The sequence below is a fragment of the Dermacentor albipictus genome, chromosome 2 (genome assembly GCF_038994185.2).
Source record: "Dermacentor albipictus isolate Rhodes 1998 colony chromosome 2, USDA_Dalb.pri_finalv2, whole genome shotgun sequence".
Lineage (NCBI taxonomy): Eukaryota > Metazoa > Arthropoda > Arachnida > Ixodida > Ixodidae > Dermacentor > Dermacentor albipictus.
In genome coordinates, this window is record NC_091822.1 from 148,450,311 (window position 1) to 148,468,565 (window position 18,255).

The 18,255-nt window shown below is 47.1% G+C and overlaps 1 protein-coding gene across 1 annotated transcript in view; it reads right to left on the reverse strand.

The window, feature by feature from the left end:
- The window catches only part of LOC135899878 (high affinity cationic amino acid transporter 1-like), a 467,387-nt gene that overhangs the window by 118,168 nt on the left and 330,964 nt on the right, over positions 1-18,255 (reverse strand). The window contains exons 3-5 of the mRNA XM_070534095.1: positions 11,587-11,780; positions 7,358-7,543; positions 191-328 (exon numbers count right to left, since the gene is read on the reverse strand). Of these exons, the coding sequence (XP_070390196.1) occupies positions 191-328; positions 7,358-7,543; positions 11,587-11,780 (518 nt within the window). The remainder of the gene's footprint in view (positions 1-190; positions 329-7,357; positions 7,544-11,586; positions 11,781-18,255) is intronic.

Below are 18,255 nucleotides of genomic sequence, written 5' to 3' on the forward strand. Positions count from 1 at the left end.
ACTTCGAGAATTAAAAAGAAAGCCTGCGCCAATGTAATATTCCACTGCTCAGATTGTTGTTGGCCGTTCAACACCTGGTTCATACCCTCTATGCGGAAACCTATACCATCTCTTTTGACGAAGAGAAGTTTACCGTTACCCCTCTAGCTTGTGGGGTGTGGCGTCGGTGCTTCCAGCGAAGAAAACTCACCCCGACGATGCCGTTGGGAAAGAAACCCGCACCACCTGTCCAGTTGTCGGCGTTCATCTTGAAGAAGCCGGTCAGCATGAGGGCGACCAACACGAAGACGTTGGCGATGGTCGCCGTGTTCAGGAACACTATGAACACCTGTGCCGGAAGAAACAGAACTGTGTTATAAGAGTGCGGAAATTGCACCGTGGCTCATGCTTGCCAAAGTGTACACCCCGTGAGACAACAAGGTTTCGAGTTTTTTTTTATATACCTTCACGTACTGCACGAGACCGCAAGGCCTCAAGTTTTTAGTAAGAGCTCTCATAAACCCAAAGGACACGAAGCAGTCGCAGGAATGTGGAGACATGAAGCGAACAACAGAGAACGAACGGCGCGATATATCTACAGACGTTCATCTGACATTCTATGAAGAACAAAAAAAAAAGTTGATAGAAACAAGACATTGTTTATATAAAAAGATTTCTGAGAATAACGTTTCGACAAGGCAACATGATGGGAAAAGCCTCCCTGCTGTTAGATACGTGTGTACGTTCTCTGCGAGAAAAGCAGAAGAACGTTTACTAGCGGCGATGTTTGGTGATAAAGGAAGGCATATTTTGCTTTTTACGGATTTGCCCTTTCAATGAATAGACTTGTGTATAGTACGCGTAAGCACGCCTGTCAGTGTTTGTTTGCTTGAGATACGTTGCGTCCATTTAAAGAACATACCGATGTCACGACGACCTTTAATACGCCACCGAAGTAGGAATGGATGCCGGTATAGACCAGAACACGCTAGTCTCGCACCCAGACTAACCGAACGCATACTCTCGCACCCGGGTTGCTCGGTCGACCGGCGCTATTTTGTACTGGGCTGCCAAAGTGTGTTCGCCGGCGACCAGTAGACATGGCAAGCGCCAGCTCTAGGGCTCCAAAGTGCGGAAATGTGCCCGTTCACACGGATCCAAAGTAGAAGAAGTCATCTGGGCATCATTGCGTCGTGTTTAGATGCCAAAACAACCAGCGGAGAAGGAGCAGGTTGCTTAGCGCTGTTTGCGAAGAGCACAACACACGTTGGGAATCGTGCCGGTGCGGTGTTTTCAGCCTGCGCCGATTTCTATCCACAACGAAGAATGCCAAGCTGCGCCACCGGTGGATAGCTGCAGTGAATAGGAAGAACTACCAACCCAGTGAAAATGCACGAGTGAGTATTCGATCTGTGTATATTTTGGTGCCACGTTCAACTTTGCGCCCTACAAACGTAATACGCAGGTTTGCTCCGAGCACTTTCTGGGCAACAAGCCTACAGAGCAGAATCCCGCGCCGGTGCTTCGCCTTGGCTATAACAAAAAGGCAAGCCTTTTCGTGTTTTCATTCAGGCAGAGCTCCCGACGGTTAAGTGGAACAGTTGAGTTTGCGGTTAGCGATACTTGCAGCTGGTGCACGGAATGACCATTAAGCGTGAACGACAAGTTGTAGGCCTTGCTGGTGAGCGTTATTGCTAATGAAAGTAAACCGAAGTCTGCTCGTCACGTAGCATGCGTCCACAAAAACGTAAACGACGACTACTCGTCGCCGAAGGTGTTCTTGCAGCGCACGTACCTTTACGAGCTGGTGTTGCAGGTGTCATTCGTAACGAATTCATTTGAGCCTCCTGAGCTCTAAACTGCGTGCGGGCTGTTATGCGGGGCAAAGCGCAAAATATTTCCGTTCATATGGCGAGGAAAATAAGGTGCTTAATTATTCTTGTATTTTGTAACAAAATTTTGATCGTTCTTACTAGTTTTTTTTTACTTTTTTCTTTTCTAAGGGAGCGCCAACAATCCGATGGCCTCGCACAAGCGAAACAGGTCTGGTACCAGGTAGCTGCAGTTGGTGGGGCTAATTTCTTGGAATGCAGGTGCGGTTGTTGTCTTGTACCAAAGGGGTCCTGATGATGCAGCTTTAAGTAGGGATGGTAATTTTACGTGCCCTGTCATGGTTTGTGCAACTGTACAACACCTGCATCTGTCATGCTCGCCCTGTTATACGGGCTTTGACTGCACATGTAGTTGAACATTATAACTACTGTAGTACCTCATTTTCTAATGAGTGCAGGTTTAGTATCATATGCTGCTTGTTCGAGTGCTGTAGGCTTTTGTTCTGAATGTTGTACTCTTAAGTGGTTGCACGATACAATTGGTCTGGTGTATTTTCTATTTCATTTTGAGAGGACTTTATATCTTCGCAAAAGTGATGGCATGGGAAAGAACTACAGCCCTTCTTACTATAACATCTATTTTGTTTTCAGTGTGCAGGTGGTGAAGGGCAGGCGTCTGCTAACCAGGCAGTCAAACGACCTCGCCAGTTGGTTGCCAAGCGCGGCCAACCCAGTAGAGACCATTACAAACAAGACCAAACTGAAAGTGCAGATGACAGTGTTCTGCGTGCTTTAATAATATATGGCACCAACACAGTGCTGTAAATTCCTTCACAGGTTACGTGCCAAAAAGCTCACAGGTGTTCTAGCATATAGCGCGCGGTTTGTACAAACGTAATAGCGTACCTACCCGATGTATTCGCTTCTGCAGTCTGCACAGCACTCAGTGTGTCCATTGTGGACTTGCACGGCGTCTTGAAGTTTGATTGAATCCAGACAGCGAAAATGACAGCTTAGAAAAAACGCGAAACACGCCTTCCGCCCAGCTAAAAAGCCCAAGTTTCGCTTTCGCGCCGGGTCGCATCTCCCGGCGTGGCAGCCCAGGCCTGCTACTTCGCGGCGCTTGGGATAGATGGCGCGACCGGCGCTCATCAATATGGCGGCGCCCTTTGAATTCACGGTGTTCTGGTGTATAGTAGTGATGCATAGCATACAGAATGCCAACTGTAATAAGAAGTGTGCAACTATTTTTTTCTCTTCTGTTTTTACTGTGACGAACCAACTTAACCCTCGTTTTGAACAGCCAGAAAAGATCAGGCTATTAAAAAGAATAGTAGACTGATGTGTAGTTGACGTCCAGTAATGCGAAGCGTTTCTGATTCGCAGAGAACGGTTGTATGAATAACGTCACTGTGTAACAAATGGTTCTGCAGAGATTATAAGCTGCAGTGCTCATAAAACATAAGACAATGTTTCTGATAGCAAAATTTGGATCGAAAGCAAAAAAAAATGGCTGTGGCTTAGGTAAGGTAAAGCCCAGGATGCGAAGCATACTAGCCTTTATTTTAGTTGTTGAACCACTGTTTAGCCTGGTGAACTGCTGTTGCTTGGCTATATTTGGTTCGGCTAGACGAAGAAACAACTCATGCGTTACTCTGCTTCGCCTTGGACGCCCCGCATTGGACGCAGTGAGCGTCGAGCAACGCAGCGTTCGGCGCGGCAACGAAATGTGCGCCTGAGCAAGCGACGCACGCCTGAGCCTTAGAAACAGCTCGTTTCTAAGGCAACACCGCATTCACTAGAGGCGCTCTTGTACCGCTTCTACAATTTACGAAAGCTCGTCTGTACGAATACAGACGAGCTTCTACAATTTACGAAAGCTTGTTGCCGAGCTAGTTGGTTCGCGACTTAAAAACAAGAAGTTACGGCGCCTGCATATGCACGGCAACCGTGTATGTCGTTCTTGTCTCACGTCGTCCTCGTCTGCTTAGCGCCGTATAACCTTTGTTATTTAAGCTTACACAACCTCTGAAGTCGAGAGTATACGGAGGTTGTGCTGCGGGCACTATACTCCACTGAACAAACCCGCACTGGTACGATCCTTGTCGTATACGCAGCATTAGACAACGCAGCGAGGCTGCGGATAACGAGTTCGCCATGATTAAAAACATTTAAACATGATTAAGAGACGCAGATGCTTTCTTTACCGGTATACTGGGCTCCAGGCAATAGAGACTTTTAGCGTGTCCGCTATTCCGGCAAACCGGAGCGGTTTGGGCGGATTACCGGATTGTCGGAGACGTGAACGTGAGCGGCCAGATTCGTAGCGCCAGCTGGTGGTGCAAAGCTCAACCACCTAAACACAGCGCCAATTACTATATTTTTCTTAGCTGGGGTGTAAGTTTTCGACAGCGGCGTAATTGTGAACACAATTACGCCACTGCCGAAAATTTGCACCAGCAGCGAAGCAGAATAAAAGTAGGTTACTGCAATTTTAGTTCTGTGTTTGTCTGATTGAGCTCTACAACACCAGGCGGCTGTACCGCTCACGTTTACGCCTCCGACCATCCGGCAATCCGCCCAAACCGCCCCGGTTTGCCGGATAGCGGACACGCTAAAAGTCTCTAATATAACATGGATCATGCCGGTGAGGAGCAAGCGCGTCGTTGAATTATAGTGATACGTCATAGACCTGAGCGAAAGGGGCTGAAACCGTATCACGCGGTTTGTGGAACCTGAGAGCTGTGGAGAACGCGGACGCAAACGGGGGGATCGAAAGGGACGGCACAAGCTACAGCATTCATGCTTCCTTTTTTTTTTTTGCTTCCCGTTTCTCAGGCCCAACCTTTCAAACCACATAACCACTATATTCTGGATATAGTCGAATTCCGCCAGCTTCTCAGCTCCGATTGACCGAGAGGACTGTTGCGGCCTCCCTGATTGGCTTAAAATGTCGCCGTTGCAAAATTTGACGACGCGCTGTAATTAACAGATGTTCAGTATAGCATCCCCCACTTATCCTTACGAATCTTCTGGATTCGCAAGTATAACACGCTCGTGAAACTGAAAAGACAAAGGCTAAATATAAGGGACAACGAAACGGTATCAAACACGCCAGCATCGCGTCCTCCCGGACGACAAACGGTCGTCGATTGCGGCAGGCCATCGTATAAGGGTGTTGACAACGTCCCATCCTTTTTCGCTTACTCGCTGTGGCAATAAAAGCCGCAGCGCCAAAGCAGCAGCCAGAACCGTGTGTGTGTGTGTGTGTATATATATATATATAATATGTGGCGGCGACGTTTGACAGGAATATTGGCGGGATATATCATGGGCGCATCCCAGTGACGCGTAGTGGCCGGGCCAGCCGACGCGACCGTTCGTTGCAGAGGTATGCGCCCGCGACTTGACCAAAAGCTGGCCTTGCGTTTATCTCTCACTAAACACCGAAAAAACACCTAAGCAAACCAATTGCATGTTTACGTACGCGAGAAAAAAAAAACGTGACAAGGGCGTCGCTGGCGCGCGGTCGTATAAACATCTATAAACATCTGCTTTTATATAAGCTTCAGTTCAAAGTTGTTTATTGTTTTTGGTTTTATTGCTTGGGTATTTCGCGGCAGGAGCTAGCAACCGTATATGCGTCAACGCAGAAATTTTATCCTTTTCTCTAAAGCTCACTGAAAATGGTGAAAATTGGCCAGTGCAGCGACTCAGCTGTATGATGACGTTCTTCCGATTCCATCCAAATAGATACCACACTCGTTTTGCAGAGCACGCGGTTGCGGGTGCGATAACCATCAGCGGCGGCCACATTTCTATGGGGGCGCCATGCTTAAGATTTAGGTGCACGTTAAGGAACCCCCAGGTGGTCAAAATTCATCCGGAGCCCTTCACTGCGAAACCCCTCGCAGCCTGAGTGTCGTTTCTGGGACCGTTAAATCTCATCACTCGGTAATCAGTCGTGATCAGCATTTGCCGGAGGTGCGATCTGCTCCTACGCTTGCAGACAGTTATCGCCGTATCTGCGGTGGACACCAGAGATAGAAATGACTATATTCATTAGCACGATTTGTTTTACTCCAATTGTTAGAATTGCTTCGAATGAAGGAGTGTTTTCATGCATTAATTAGAAAAACTTTCTCTATTTTAACTCAATATTGCAGTTCACAGAGCAAAATTTCATTGAAATAAGAAATCCTTCTTTCGCCTCATTACTTTAACATCTTACATAGTTCTCGAAATTGTATCTGCTCTTTTTCTGTTTGGTTCCCGCGCAACATAATCTGTCACATCATGTAAGTACAAGTAAAGTTTCATTTGAACAAACGTCAAGGGACCACACACACACGCACACACACTTCGCTATCCCACGTCCACGCCCTTGTGAAGGACGTGGGATCGTTCGCCACCCGAAATTTATAATTTCTATAGTTCAATTAGTCAGTACAAGTAATTTCCTTTGTGTTGTTCTTGGTGTGTTTGTTCGCTTCTCACGATACACACACACACACACACACACACACACACACACACACACATATATATATATATATATATATATATATATATATATGATATTGCTGTTGCTGTGGTTTTCAGAATGAAAGCATGGAGCCCGGCAATCTTTACAAGTTTCACATCTACGCACACAGGCATATGCCTGTCACATCTACAGCTAGGCGTATACCTGCGAATTCTGCCAATTTGTCCCCCAAAGCTCTGTTTGCTATTTTACAAGGTTGCGCCGTTCTGCGAAAACGGTTCAGTTCCCGAAAAAGTTGTACAGCTGACGAAGGATGGCGCGGCGCAAGATGACAAAACAAAAATGCATACAGGGCTCCCATAGAGGGCTCTTTGCTTTGAGCAAGTTTAATCAGAAAAGATTCTGACGCAGATGAATTCGGCAAAAACGATGTCGCTTAAAGGTCACAGTGACGTAGAAAAGGGGGTTGCCTGTCAGCCTAAATGTAAAGCATTGTTAATAAAGTATGTATGTTTCCCATAAAAAGTGTGTGCTCGGGACAAATGACATAATTGCCGCAAGGAGCACATACACACGCAGAAAACACACACGCGATGCAATGTCGTCGCCATGTGTGTTTTCTTTTACCATTTTGTGGGCGCGTGTGTGCTTTCAGCAGCAATTATGTCACTCAGCAGGAACCAACTAAGCAAAGAGAAAGTTCAATTGCTCAGGGCAAAATGCACCTTGTCAACTACTTGCTGCCACCTCTCCCCCCCTCTCCCTTGTCATGTCCGCGAAGGGGTTTTACCACTTTTAAGGTCTACGCGTTGGTAAGTACTTTACACGTAAGAGCGGAGCTAACTGTGCGAGTGAACACTTTAGTAAAGGCACGGCTGCTCCATAAAACACACACACACACACGCGCACACACACACACACACACACACACACACACACACACACGCACACACGCACACACACACAAAAACGCGCATTTATGACAGAGCGGTCGTGGGTAGTGGTCAAGGCGACGAAGAGCATACATGCCGCAGTCAGAGAGCGAGGGCGACGCATATACCTTGGGCTTGGCAACGAGCGCCGCCGTGAGCAGCACGGGCACCGCGGCTGCGACGATGTCGGGACATGGGTCGAACCCGGGCACGTGGTAGTTTGCCAGCGAGTGCTCGAACAGAAGCCGCTGCGACCAGCCGGGTGGCGAGCCGGACGACGACTCCACGACGGGGCCCGAGCCGTTGCGGTACGCCTGCGGGGGGAGGGGGGGGGGGTGCGAAGGCATTTGAATCAGAAGAATAAGAATGCGCTGAGGTGCGTTTGGCAGGCATTCTCAGATCATGAACAGCTGGTTGCCATTATCCCGCAAGAGAAAAGTGTACAACAGCTGTGTCTTACCAGTACTCACTTACGGGGCAGAAACCTGGAGGTTTACGAAAAGGGTTCTATATACTTAATTTGATGACGACGCAACGAGCTATGAAATGAAGAATGATGGGTGTAACGTTAAGGGATAAGAAATGAGCAGATTGGCTGAGGGAACAAACGCGAGTTAATGACATCTTAGTTGAAATCAAGAAAAAGAAATGGGCATGGGCAGGACAAGTAACGAGGAGGGAAGATAACCGATGGTCATTAAGGGTTACGGACTGGATTCCAAGGGAAGGGAAGCGTAGCAGAGGGCGGCAGAAAGTTAGGTGGGTGAATGAGATTAAGAAGTTTGCAGGGACAACGTGGCCACAATTAGTACATGACCGGGGCAGTTGGATGAGTATGGGAGAGGCCTTTGTCCTGCAGTGGGCGTAACCAAGCTGATGATGATGATGATGATGAAGAAGAAGAAGAAGAAGAAGAAGAAGAAGAAGAAGAAGATGATGATGATGATGATGATGATGATGAAGGTGGTGGTGACGCTAACTGCAGCTCAGAGTCGCGTTCTCTGCCTAGATTTCGGCGGCGAAAACAGAGGCACGAAAGGCAGCCAGGCAGGTCAGAATGTGCGAAAGGCGTGTGCGGAAGTAATTACTGCAAAAAAATATGCAACACGGACACTTGGCGCCAATGCCTGCAGGAGCTGCAAGTACGTGGTGATTCAACAAGCGTGGAAATGATTATTATTAGTACAGTCGACTATTGTCAGCTCAACGTTTCTGGGGCCACAAGCTTCGGCCGAATTAACCGAAAGGTTGAATTGACAAACGCCAGAAAAATGAACGGATTGAAACTTTTTCTACTGCCTAAAGCATAGTCTGTCGTATTCGACAGACTACTTCAGTACGACGTTACAATTACTATACTGGTTGCGTTGCTGTTGAGTGTCTCACAGAGACCTCCACACTGTCGTCGGTGGTCGTCAGGAAAGACATCGCACATGGCACAGTGCATCATCACTACAGGACAGGTTGCTCCCATCACTATTGTCGCCTACAGAATGAGAAGCGCCCATCTGCTGAATTTCTTTCTTTTCTAGCTTTTAGTAAACGCTGCGTGGGTATAGGGGGATGAGTTGGGGGAGGGGGCTGCTTGCGGAGTTTGAATTCACCGAAGCGGCCTTGCTAAACGAGCTATCCTTCCATAGCAATGTATGGTTTCTTGTATTTCACTCTTTCTCTTTCTCCCACCATCTATCTCATAATTTAAAAGCAGTAAACTCGCAATCGACGCAACTCCCACGTGCAGCATTGTAAGTCAAAACTCAGAGGGACGTATTCATTTCAAATCGACAAAGTAATAAATAAATAAATAAAAAACTCGAAGCATGAAAAGTGTAGCATTACTTCTTTTTCAAAACGGGTACGTTCGTCAAGTCTTTTGCAAACGGTTGTAATAAACGCCGCTTTCGGGTGTGTTTCTTTCCTTTTTTTTTGCACCTTCATTTTTGCAGCATGAGGTATCAAACCTTGCAATGTTTGTACCGCCCTTGCATAGTGTCTGTTTATAGACACTATGTAACGAAGTTAAATAGTGGCATGTGCTTTCTTTGCCCCGAGCCATGTGCAATCGTTCCTTATTTTTCACCTTGGCTTTGTGCATATTGTTTTAGTTTCTTCTAAACAACATAGAGTACATTACAGTTTTAGTCGAATCAAGGTGCAGGTGTGCTTTCTGGTGCTCACAGTATGGGCATATTTTATGGTCATGACTTGATTAAACGTAATACGATTGATTGATTGATTGATTGATTGATTGATTGATTGATTGATTGATTGATTGATTGATTGATTGATTGATTGATTGATTGATTGTAACGTCTCGAAGCTACACTAGGCCTATGAGAGACAAACATAAGTAAACGAGAGTTTTCGCGTTTCGCCCCCCCTCAAGACGCAGCCGCCGCAACCGGAACCGAACCCGCGATCTCGAGCATGAGCAGCACGAAAGGCCGAATCAAGCGGTACACTAATAGAGTGGGTGTAGAAAGAATGGAAATGTTTCTCATAGGACACCTTATCTGGGGTTGTGTTCACAAAAAAGATCTTAAGCTAGAATTATTCGTAAGATCAAGTTCGAGCCAATCCTGATGCTGGGCACAGTATACGGTAAGCGAAGACGACCGGCCAACGGCAAGTTTACAAGCCCTTACGAGCGAAAAACTTCGCGAATTCGGCCCCGGATCAGTAACTATGCATGCAACATATATCTAGGAGGATTACTCCACCGTCATAGGAGACCACAAGATACACGCGGCGTCAACAACAAGTCTGAGACATGTTCATTATGATTCCTGCTTAAGTATAATACTTGTACGCTGATCTCCGTTATGGCGATGCGTGCCTCCGCTGTACATTGTCACGAGACCTGCGCATCTATTCCGCTCTTAGTCGGCTCATTCAGTCCACACACCTCCACGTAAACCGCCAACTCTTCTCCCTCAGGGAAGCCCAATCACCGCAGCCCTCTAAGGGCAAAATAACTGAACACACCTTTCAACAAGAACAAAGTCGTCGAAGCGTCGGCGTCTGTGTATTCTCACTGTGCGTAAATATGGAACCCGGACGCTTGAAGTTTCCTAGTCTGAAGTAGACACGATAAATTTAGCAGACAAGAAGGCGAACGGCTGGCCACAGTAGTCTTCCAGTAGAAGCCCAGCTGGCTCGTAGCGGTGCATCACTGGCTAAATTCTGTTCCTGATGACGAGGAGGCGGGTGTGAACCGCGGCTTCGCCGGTCGCATTCTGATGGCGATGGATTGCACAAAAACGTCGGCGTACTTAGATTTAGGTGCACGTTAGAGAACACCCCGGTGGTCAGAAGTAATCCGCAGCCTCCTTCCATTCCAGGTCGTCTCCTATATGGCCCCGGATCTGCTTTGTGTCATAAACCCCTGTAATTGGATTTGAGTTGAATAACACGAGACCCGCGAACGTTTTCGCTCGGCTGCCAGGAAACATACAAGGGCATGCGCCGCCCCAGGAGCCTCAGAGGAGGAAGAAAAGAGCGGTGAAAGACAGGAAGGCTAGCCAGCATAGAAATACCAGCTCGCTACCCTGTCTCGAGGAAAAAGGTAAAGGTAATAAACGTAGAACGAGAGAAGAGATAAATGCAGAAAAATAAGAAGTGACGCACACTTAACGCGATGTAACGTGCTACAACTTTTAAGAACCCGTCACAGAGTTCGAAAGTCTTTTTTAAGTGTCGAAGCGACGCGTGTAAAGCTTTCTGTGTCGAACTTTGTTGGAACCAGGGAAAACAGGGGGAAGTCGGGAGATAGAAATTCAAGACGATGAGCAAAAAGCGCAGAAGAAATTTAGCGGAAACGCACTTCGCTACTCGTGTAACTGCGACTTCTGTAAGTTACATGTTCATAATTACCGATATACACCGCAGTATAACTTTCTACGGCTCGTTTCTAAGGCAACACCGCATTCACTAGAGGCGCTTTTGTACTGCTTTGAAGCATCGAACTCGTGGTTGAGTGGTAGCGTCTCCGCCCATCCACCCAACCCATCTTGCAAGTTGTTGTTATTAATGAGGTGCCTCTCGAGATTTATCGCTCACGGCCAACAACGCCGACACTGACGCCGACAACACCGGCTTTTCTGCGACACGAGCTCCTTAACGCTGTCGCGTTAAAACGGGAACAGGGTGAAAGCAGGAGACAAGTCCACTTGTCGAAGCGCTGGCTTCTGCTTCCGTGCACCTCGTTCTTGTTTTGCTCATCGCCTGTTGGGACCAAAACCTCCCACAGGATTCTCCCCTCCATCAAAGGGGAGATCGTCCAATGTGTCCAGCGCGGTCGGTCTAGAGCGATTGTCGAGCCACACAGTAAGTGAAGGACAATGCACGTGCAGCGTACCCTGATGGCGCTGAACGAGAGGGCCGCCAGGTGGCGGCTGAGGGCCTTTGCCGACAGACACGCGGCGAGCGCGTACTCCAGCACCAGCGCCCAGCCGACCAGGAAGGCCAGCAGTTCGCCCGCGGTCGCGTACACGTACACGTACGCCGAGCCAGCCTTCGGGAACCGCGTGGACAGCTCCGAGTAGCACAGACCTGCGCAGCAAGAGAAGTTCGTCCACGCTGTAATTCGGCGGCTCATCAACGTCTCGTTCTTATGCTCGATGACAGCCGCCAGAGAGGGCGCTGGCTCAGCAGCTGTACATATTTATTTATTTATTTATTTATTTATTTATTTATTTATTTATAGCCTAATTCTAGACATGTAGGTACAAAATAATGCGCAATACCACTTTGACGCCACAAGGCTGAGCAGAGGAGAAGAAAAACCAATTTTGCGCGACGTAGCTCTCCCATCGCCTAAAGTAACCAACGGTGACGAATAGAAAGATCACACAATAATTAGCAGAAAAGAACGCTATTATTTGTCCAATCTAATGATCACAAATAATGAGTACGTGTCTCGGGATAAAATTAAAGCAGACGTCACGAAGACAAGAAAACAACAGTGGATGTAACACACAGCAAGTATGAGAAGGCATCAGAGAAACATTTCATTTGTGCACTCATATGAAACCCTTTGGCTTTAACAGCTATACGGATTTTTTTTTTTTTGCGATCGCCATAATGCTGATTTGATTCGCATATTTACGAGAAGACTACCGAATTGTTTTTTTCTAGGTATACTTGACCAATAAGACTATCATATATGTGTGTATATACAGTCGGTTTTTTATTGCGCAATATAAGAATGAATTTCCATAACTAACGCATGCGGGTGTGGGACAGTTCTTCTAGTTAGTTCCATTTTTTGTATTGTCAGAGCCTATATTTTTTTTTGGTGCATGTAGGTTTTGGTATGCATGTGTGTGCTTTATATGAACCTGTTATGTGGTGAAAAGAGGTAACTCGATTTCCTCTCTCTTATGATAGCTGGTCCCCATAAGCCTACATTTCTATTTAGTTGCAGGTAATAAAAAAAAACGAAAACATTCCACCCTGTGAAGGTGGATGTACGGCGAAGTTATTGCCGGCGTTAGACAAGCACCAGCACCAAAAGCGACGAACGTCGCGCGCGCATGTGCAGGGGTAGTCGAAAGTTCCAAGGCCACAGCGTGTTCGACAACGTTCACTCTAAAGCAAGCCGCGGATCTTCCGGAGTAATTTTGGCGATCGGAAGCTGTGGGTGGTGAGAAACAGTATCCCTTACCCTCCTCACAAAAACCTTGGGGCTCTTATACTCCGATACATGGCACGCCACATGGGCACGAAGTCAACGTGTTCGCGCAAGCTGTGGCCCGGAAACTTTTGACCACCCCTGTACGTGTGCAGAAGGGCGTCATACATCCTCGTTCTCCTAAGCCCCCCGCCAAGCGCAAGACCACTCTTGAAATAATGCAATTTTATTGCGACAGCAATTATATGGACACTCCAGGCGAATTTTCGCCGTCGCCGTCGCCGTTATGTTCATATGCTCGTATGGTCGTATGCTGTATGTGCGAGTGAAAGCACACGAGGGAAGCCGACAATAGCGCTCATTATGGCAAGCGCGAAGGAAGAAAGCGGAGAGCAAACTGGCCGTCTTCCGTGTAGCGAAAGGCCGTGGGGGGATAGGAGGGAGGGAGGGAGGGAGGGAGGGAGGGGGGAAGGGATTTTTGTGGGAGCACTGCACACGTGGACACGAAAAAATCCTGACCAACTGGAGGTTAACAGCCTCACTGTAAAAAACAAAAACAAAAAAAAACAACGAGAAAGCCAGCACAGATTTCAGGGCTAAAACATTGCGAATGATATTTTGTAAGAACGGTGGCAGCGTTTCCACACGATGTCCCTGTTTTCAGCGGCTGTTTTTCGTTGTAGCGTGTCCATACTAAATCTCTACAATCAGCTCCCCGCGAGCAGAAGCTTAAAAAAAGCAGGGAAATAGACGGATCGCTAATTACAGACCTTTGAAACTACCATGCGCTCTGAATTCCCCCCAAACTATATTCGACAGTAATGAAACGTAGTGGGCAGCTCTAACGTTACTGAGCTTCCGGTGTTCCCATTACCTGTCGTAACGCGCTCAGCAGCTAATGAGCCGTGCAAGGCCGACAGGTCGGCAAACATGCTCCAGCTTTTAATTAAAGCCGTTATTTTTTCAATAGCCAATAACATGCGCAGTTCTGATTACTTGCCCTGCATCCGACGCGACTCGAAATGTCACGAAGCTCAAAAAAAAGAAAAAAAAAGAAAATTAATCAGAAGAATAAAAAAGGAAGTTATTCTGGAAACATCGACAAGCCCTGAGGTACACAAGCTTTCTTTTTCCGTATACATGGAGTCATTAACGCATGCGGCACTTCGAAATCATCAAAGCTCTGCCTGCACCCACACTACCTATGCGGGCTATACTGGAAAGACATTAATAGCCGAGAGGTAAAATAGCGGCGCCGTAAGACCGTGATACAGCGGTCGCCATCAGTTACGATATTGTTCCTGCTTAAATTATAAAAGTGACACTTGTCGCAGGTACTAAAGAACGTGAATTAATGACGCGTTTCTGATGAGGTGCAAAAAAGGACTTTTGAAGTCCTTTGAAGCATGCCGTACATCTACTCCGTCTGCAAATACGAAACCTGCGCGCCGCGAGCGGTGCCGTCTGTTTGTCAATTTCGAAGGAGCCTTATGACATCCGGGTATTTCGCGCCCAAAATACAAACGGCTTCGACCGGAAGAGAAACAGTTGCGGGAAATCCGTGTCCGCGCGTAAGAAAGAGATGAAAGGGGAAGCGTAATTTGTCGCTTGCAAAATGAGACGCGAGATACGAAACTGCGGCCGCTGAAGAAAAAGAACGAACTCGCTCCATACGGTGCCCGTGCGATTCGTTTTACTGGAGATTTTCGAATGGATGAGTTGGTTCTAATAAATTCAGAGAGGAAGGGGGTGGGGGTGAAAGAACGACTATTATCGTTGGTGTTTAACATATGAGAGCGTAGAGTCGAAATGATTTTACGGAATAGCGCGTATAAAGAGAGATTGAAAAAGAAAAAGAAAGGTCCATTACGAAAGCAGCACAAGGCTTTATAACTGAGGAGTCAGTTTTTAATGAGAGTCAGTCTCATTAAACTTCAGACTGGAGATGTACCGTCAGCGTCGTTTTGAATTACGCGTGCACAGAAAAGCGGAAAGGAATTGGTGCCGTATATGGGGACTTTCAAGGTGCAGTCATTTCCGATTTTGTGAGATTATTAAACAGTTTTGCCGCTATGTTATGTCGTTCTGTGTGAAAAAAAAATGAATAAATGAAGGGAAACCAAAACGTCCCATTTACTTTACTTTTTCTTTTATTAACACGGAAGCTCACTTTTTCATACAACAGAGTCACATGTTGCACAAAGCATCGACAGCATTCGTGGCTTTACAGAAAGATTCGCCGCTCGATCCGTAGGGTGCGTTACCGAAACGCGAGAAACGCGAAATTTCACGAAGCCATCCATTCGTCTTCATTTTGGTTCCGACGGCTCTCAATTTCCTGTCATCGCTGGATTCGCGTGCTTACGCCAGAGAGTATAGAAATGCGACGTGGAACGACAGAGAGAACCACCGTGGCAGATAAGCAGCTTCATGGCGTTGCGCTGCTGAGCTGGAGGTCGCGGGTACGATTCCGTCTCTGGAGACCGCATTTAGGACGGGCTGAAATACAAAAAATAGAGAAAAGAAAACGCTCGTCTGTTTAGGTTTAGGTGTACCTTAAAGAACTTCCAGTGGTCAAAATTCTTTTTCCTGGAGTTCCCCTGCGCCCCGTAACCATACCGCGGTTTCGGCACGCTAAATCCAGGAATTTAATTTCTTTTTTCAACAACCGAAATTCTTGTAGTGTGCCTTTTTGTTGTGCTTCCGTCTGGAAGAAGCGGATGATACTGGCTGCGAGCGAATCTGAGTAGCTTCGCGGAGCATTGCCGGCGATAGCTCTATTGACAGCGACGCTTTTCGTCAGAGCTTAAGAAAGCTGAATTGTACGTGCGCGTGTCGTTTAGTGTGTCATCGTTGAAATCGCAGTTCGAGACGAGTGATTAGGACGACGGGGATGCGGAACAATACGGTGCAAGCACGTGTAGCTTGTGAGCCACCTGGCTGCAGTGCCGCTGCCCGTCCGTGCGATCACTCCCAAACGACTCCGCTACGTGTTTTAGACAGCCAGAAAAAAATACGATGCTCCCCAATCTCCCCTAAAATTGATTGCAAGAAGCCTGCACAGATCAGGAAAGAATCATGTTCAAGGTGCTCGGCAGAAGAGTTCTCGAGCCATATTTTAACAAATTGACGATATCCAATTGGAAACTCGCGTAAGATTTGCGTGGTCCCAATTAGCTCTCCCTTATTGAAATGAATTTACAGATTCCATATACTATCTACGGACTTCTTGCAGGCTGCTCTGCTCGTATTCGTATAGATTTGTAGTTCGGCTACGTGTAAGCTGTAGTCTGTCAAGAAGAGAAGGCCGTTTACAACTCCCGTTTCTTTTGGTATAATGCGGTTCGAAGACTTAAGAATGGGCTGTTTAATTATAAAGCCCTTAAACACTGTTGACCACAGGCGGGGTGCCACGAGCCCACAAGAGGTCTATAGAAAATTAAATTATGGGGTTTTACGTGCCAAAACCACTTTCTGATTATGAGGCACGCCGTAGTGGAGGACTCCGGAAATTTCGACCACCTGGGGTTCTTTAACGTGCACCTAAATCTAAGTACACGGGTGTTTTCGCATTTCGCCCCCATCGATATGCGGCCGCCGTGGCCGGGATTCGATCCCGCAACCTCGTGCTCAGCAGTCCAACACCATAGCCACTGAGCAACCACGGTGGGTCACAAGAGGTCTATAGACGCCATTCGCCATTTAAAGCTCACAGAAAAAAAAAACAGGTGTACGGAATTCCCATAGACTTTACTGATAATTATAACATATCGGTTCTTAATTACGTCCTAAATCTCTCTCCCCGGGCTAGCTTGGGTCAGTGAATTGATTTTGTTCGGTTAGAATATATTAAAGCATTCCGTAATCACTGTACACGGGATATACTTTACAAGTGGGTACAGCCGACCTCAAGAGCTTTCGGAGCACGCAATGTTGCGAAAGAAAGGCCACTTTCCTCGCGACTTTTAATCGCACTTTCTGGAATTGAGATAAGCTGCGTGGCGGTGGCACCGAAAAGCGTCCACTGCGCATTTTGTTTACAGCGATGATGCAACAGCTTCGACAAGATTTCATTTGTTGCCGGAAATTGTATGCCGCAAGTGTTTTCATGGTTGGTGGTGCCGGGAACGAAATGCGTCACATCAGTTCGCCCTACATGTGCGTGCGACGCGTACAGAAAAAAGAAAGAAAGAAAGAAAGAAAGAAAGAAAGAAGAAAAAAAAAAGAAATCCGCACCAACTAGCACCAGTCACTTATTTTTTTTTATCTAAACGGTTTAGTCACAATTACTTTCACGACACAACACCAAGCCTCTTTAGTTTTCTTGTAAGAAAGCCGAATTTGTCGTTCAAGCACGGGAACGCTCTCGGCTGCACGAAACAGAATGCTCGTTACACGCACTCGCTCTCTGAAAAAGCTTTAAACCAATCGCAAAGATGGTGAGCTGGGGCTGTGGGTACACGTTGTTAGCAAACAGAGAAAAAAAAAAAAGAAGCTGCAGAACGGTCTCGTCGTCGCCTAGTTCCCGTGCTTACCGCCGCCTTTATTTATTATTGTTCTTTACGTTCGTTTAAACCAGTTAAGCGGCGACAGCGAGATGGATGGCAAGCGTGCCCCCCTTTGCATCGATCAGGGTCACAGCTGTTGTAGAGCCGCGCGTAAATAATCACCGTCCTCAAAGGCAAGCACGAGAAGGCAACAAGCGCGCTTTGCGCGCCCTTGACAGATGAGGCGTGCGTGGTGTCAAGGATGACAATGTTTTTTTTTCTTTTTTTTTTTAAGCACGGGGATCTCGCGAGCGCGCTACTTGACACTGCCGCTGCTAGTTGTGGCGTAAACAGCCAGCCATCGAAACAGCTCCCCGGAGGGAACAGCGCGCGGCTGACTAATAAATGCCGCGCTCACTGACTATTAAATGCCGCGCTCACTGACGCTATACCAGATGGAGCTAAGTCTCCCGAGGACGACGCATATTAAAGAGCAGGCCAACAAACTCGAAATAATAATAATAATATTTGGGGTTTTACGTGCCAAAACCACTTTCTGATTATGAGGCACGCCGTAGTGGAGGACTCCGGAAATTTTGACCACCTGGGGTTCTTTAACGTGCACCTAAATCTAAGCACACGGGTGTTTTCGCATTTCGCCCCCATCGAAATGCGGCCGCCGTGGCCGGGATTCGATACCGCGACCTCGTGCTCAGCAGCCCAACACCATAGCCACTGAGCAACCACGGCGGGTAACAAACTCGAAATAGAGAGGAGGATGGGGTGAGAGAACAGATTTTTTATTTAACAAAGTTTAGACGCGGCAATTCACGCCAGACAGATTATAGCGAAAATTCGGCTATTGCTTCGCTCTGTATGCACCGTGAAGCACGTTTAGATGTAAAAG